The sequence below is a fragment of the Nuphar pumila genome, chromosome 7, assembly GCF_984573655.1.
Source record: "Nuphar pumila chromosome 7, dmNupPumi1.hap1.1, whole genome shotgun sequence".
In the NCBI taxonomy this organism is placed as follows: domain Eukaryota; kingdom Viridiplantae; phylum Streptophyta; class Magnoliopsida; order Nymphaeales; family Nymphaeaceae; genus Nuphar; species Nuphar pumila.
The window spans coordinates 110,032,364-110,036,850 of record NC_143255.1 but is presented as its reverse complement, the minus strand read 5'-3'; the positions used below and the strand labels follow the sequence as shown (position 1 = coordinate 110,036,850).

The 4,487-nt window shown below is 38.8% G+C and overlaps 1 protein-coding gene across 1 annotated transcript; it reads left to right on the top strand.

Moving 5' to 3' along the window:
* On the top strand, positions 1–785 carry LOC149832902 (endochitinase-like). Its single transcript, XM_090013334.1, has 2 exons — positions 1–56; positions 284–785. The coding sequence occupies exons 1-2, from the start codon at positions 1–3 to the stop codon at positions 651–653; spliced, it is 426 nt and encodes a 141-aa protein (XP_089869460.1). The 3' UTR covers positions 654–785.
* Positions 786–4,487: the final 3,702 nt, after the last annotated feature.

The following is a 4,487-nucleotide window of genomic DNA, read 5'->3' as shown; positions in this document are numbered from 1 at the left end:
ATGGACCCATCATCTGCTGTTGGCCCCACAGCAGATAGGCTGTTACCCCAAAGATTGTAGGTGTTCAGGTGCAGAAGCACACAAAACTGTCCAATCACAATGCACCTTGTCCTCCCTCTATATATTGGGATGGGTTGTATATATGCACACATTTTCCAAATTGGAACTGGTTCATAGACACCAAGACCAGTTTGGCTTCTCATCTAGAGGCCTTATCTCTTAATGTCAGTAATGGTATAGCTAAAAAAAACTGCCTAAAACATTATCTGTTTCAATTTTGCAGCAACTATAACTATGGGCCTGCTGGGGTAGCAATAGGGTCTGATTTGCTGAACAACCCTGATGCAGTTGCTACCGATCCAGTAATTTCATTCAAGACAGCCATATGGTTTTGGATGACTCCTCAATCACCAAAGCCTTCACCACACGCTGTCATCACTGGGCAATGGACTCCTACGTCTGCGGACACGGCTGCAGGGAGACTTCCCGGCTACGGTGTAATCACAAACATCATCAATGGAGGCCTGGAATGTGGCCATGGAACTGATTCCAGGGTTGCAGATAGGATTGGGTTCTACAAGCGGTACTGTGACATACTTGGGGTGAGCTATGGCAGCAACCTTGACTGCTACAGTCAGACATCCTTCGCATAGTAAGACCTCATAGTGAAGGCGGGAGCACAGATTTGGATAGTCCATATGACTTAGGATAAATAATATCCGACGACTCCTTGCTGCTTTCTGTAGCAAACTCTAATAACAGTTGGCAATAAGAATGTTAACTCTCTCTCTCTCTCTCTCTCTCTCTCTCACACACACACATATACGGCCACATCATAAAAGGTGCAAGCGTACGTAGTGACAAAAGTTTAAAACGCCATGCAATTTATCGGCCATGGGATGTGACTCTAAACGATGTGTTCAATCAAGGGGTACCATAACCATGTTCGCAAACTCGAGGTGCAGAAACTTGGCATTTGAACCAATTTTTTTTCTGATTATACTGTCTTAAGACAATATGGAGTTTGAAGGAAACATGCTATTTCTCACATGATTTGATTGTTTTATGTGTAACTTTGTAGCGCATCCTAGAGTTTTTTGGCATCTCCAATTTATATTTTGGTCAAAGCTATGCATTCCATTTAATTATCGAACTCAATGCTTCATGAAATTTTGTGCAATCCAACACCACCTAGCAAATGACTACATATCTCACTCTAAAACAAAAGCAAGAATCAACCAATTTCAAAGAATTTCTCAAAAGTAAACAAATCATACAGAAGATAGCCCAATCGCCTACTTTAAGATGAGTTTATTCGAACACGGTCCATCTTCCGATCGATCGTCCATGGTGGTGTCTAGCTAGAGAGAATGGAAAACAGAGAGGAATGGTCGTTCCTCTTTGGAGAAGGATATACAATTTAGTTTCATAGTGAATTTGAGAATGCAATTAGTCTTCACAGATTCCAACTTAATAGCAACTTATTCTCCTGTTTGAATATTAAGGCCTAGATAAAACTCACCGAAAGATCTGCTTCTGATCTTTCTACAGAGCCAAAACATGCCACCAATCACATGCTCCATATCTCTGTTGGAAAAAAAAACCTCACGTAGATATCTCGAAACACCTAAACACTCCTTTCCATGTGCATTCTCCCTTCGAATTCCAACCGGAAACCCTAAATTTTCACCACCAACAATTAGAAATCCTAATTCCACAAAAGACTCCTCAATTTCGCCAATCAACAATCAAGGTCATAAAAATATTGCACATTTTTTATGTGTTGCCGCTTGAGCACCCTCCACCTTTTCCATAACAGCCTGTCAACTGTGGGGTCCAACTGCAGATGGTGGGTGCTTAAGTGCAGCAGCACATTTGGAATGTACAATGTGATTTTCTGACGGGAGTCAATCTGCATCTATGATGTTTCAGGAATGATTGTAGGAAGATAAAGATGAATTTGAGAAATGAAACAAGGCAGGGGCGGATTTGTTCATCAGTGATAGGATAAGAGGATGATTATGGAAAAAACCCAAAAAACATGTTCCCTCACTTTATTTTGCTCCTTTAATTTATCATTAAAGTCTACCTTGGAGATAGGAGTGTAGCAGAAAATGTTCATATGGACTTTGTGTTTAACAAACTATGGCGCACTAGTATTTTTCGGTATCACCTAGAAGTAGATTGGTCAAAAGCTGGTAAGATGGCATTGACCATCATGGTTGGAGCCACTCTTTTATTTTCTATCCATTCAATCTTAGAATGTGGTTCACTAAAACAATGAGTACGTTATGATCAAATTGAGTTTAAAATCAACCTATCTATTAATAGCAAAAGTAGAGGGAGGATCAGGTGCAATGTGATCATACACTTTTAGTGTGTTGTTGTACCTGATGACTGGCCATCTTTGGGATACAGCATGTCATCTGTGAGGCTCAACAGCAGGTGGTGGGTGATTAGGTGCAGCACACATAAAGTGTGCAATCACATTGTGCCTGATCTCAATTAGCAACAATATCCGTGTGAAAAGTTCATACGATTTGCTTGCATCTCGTGGGATCAAAATCACATGCAATTCTATCTCGTATATGTCTGCTTGGCCTCAAATGAAAATCCTTCTCTCGTGGTTGTAAGAATGATTCCCATTTAACTCATTTCTCACATGCAAGCAAGCATGAGACAATGAGGTAGCAAAATTCAAAATCACTTTTGGCATCATTTTTTCCACTCATCATATGATTCGAAATGACGTTATCCACCTTGTTATTTGGAATTACATGATTTTAGTTCACACTAGATGAAATGACGTGACCTTGAATCATATGAGAAGCTAGCAAAGGTGGCCCTAATTGTGGATCCTTAAAATTTTTGAAACCAAAAAGAAGGGGTTTCAGGAAAAAAATTTAGAAAAGGATCTAAAATTCGGATCTGAATTTTAGAAATTGTGGGGTATGTTCTTCAAGGTTATGTGCTTTTCTTCCTCCAATGAGAAGAGATCAGTCAAACCAGAAGCTCCAAATCTTTGTTTCGGGGTGACAGCTCGCAAGTGTTCGTACCTCGTATGCGAATTCTATACAAAAATGCGAGCTCAATGGCAAGAGTCATCAAAGATCAGGAAAAATATGAAAATAAAGAAATATACAAATGTTAAGGCTTTCAACAATTAATAAACAAAATGAGCAATAAAGAAAACCGAATTTTCACCTTTGGGCTTAGGTAGCTCGTCCTATGTTGTTGATAAGCACGAGAGAACACAAGTGACACTTCAGCTAGGCACGGGCTCCAAAAAGAGATTAGATAAGAGATTGGGACCTAGGCTAAGCTAAGTAGGTTCAACTTGGCTAGTCGTACAGAGATTTTTGGCAAAGTAGGACTATAGCTAGGGTTTTGGACTCCAGATAGTAAAATAGGAGGGTGCCTCCCTAATTTATAGTTTTTATGGCGGATCCAAATATATTTATTACATATTTGAGATCTGTTATTTTGGATCCGATTCATATTCTGATGAACGACTCCTAATGAACATTTTTTTAACTAAGGGTTGAAATTTATCCAAGGCATGATGCCTAAAATAGGAGATTAATTTTTATAAAGAGGTTTAGAACTCAGAATATTCCATTCCGACTTTGGAAGGTGTCGATGACATATTTTCTGAAACTAGTGAAAACTACTTACGACAATTGTTGTGACGTCAATTGTTGCTGACGACAAATGTGATTTGTCATCAGCGATAGCTGCTGATGATGACGACTGTTGGGTACAAGCATAAAGACAATATGCTCGCAAAAATGACCTCATCAAGTAGTCAAGCACATAACAAGATAATTGAAGGAGCTTAGACGAATATTCAAAGTAAGTTTTTTGAACAATCTTCAGCCAATAATCAAATTGTAAATTCAATATCCAAGGCGTTAACAGTCCTTGTTCCTCACTGCCTTTTGGGCAACCAATAGCCTCGGTCATCAAACCCAGAACAGTTCAACTAAGTCACAATGTCAGACTAATATAAGGCATAGAATTCAGACACGGGACCGATAGCCAACATCAATGGATAGGCAACGCTTTGGGCATCCAAGGAGTGTTGCACAAAAATTAACAGTGACAACACTGACAAAATAAAAAGAAAAGAATGTCCAAAAACTGAACTGACTGGGATCAACAGAGTCGTTGGGATGTTTCACCAAACAACTGGTGTGCATTAAAGATTATGTACCAACAAACAATTTGGGAACAACACTTGGACCAGATTATATACCACAAAAAATTTGTGAAAGATCAATATCCCTTTCCCTAACAGGGATACTAAGAAGGTATTCATATATTTCATTCCACATAAACCAAAATAAAGTTGTATAATAGTCGGCTAATATAACAATACATGTTTTGATAAAAAACATTCCAATCAAACAATATAATAAATAACCAAGAAGAGAAGAAAGTTAAACGAGCATAGCTCTGGCGATGGAAAATGCTGGCAAAGATTCAAT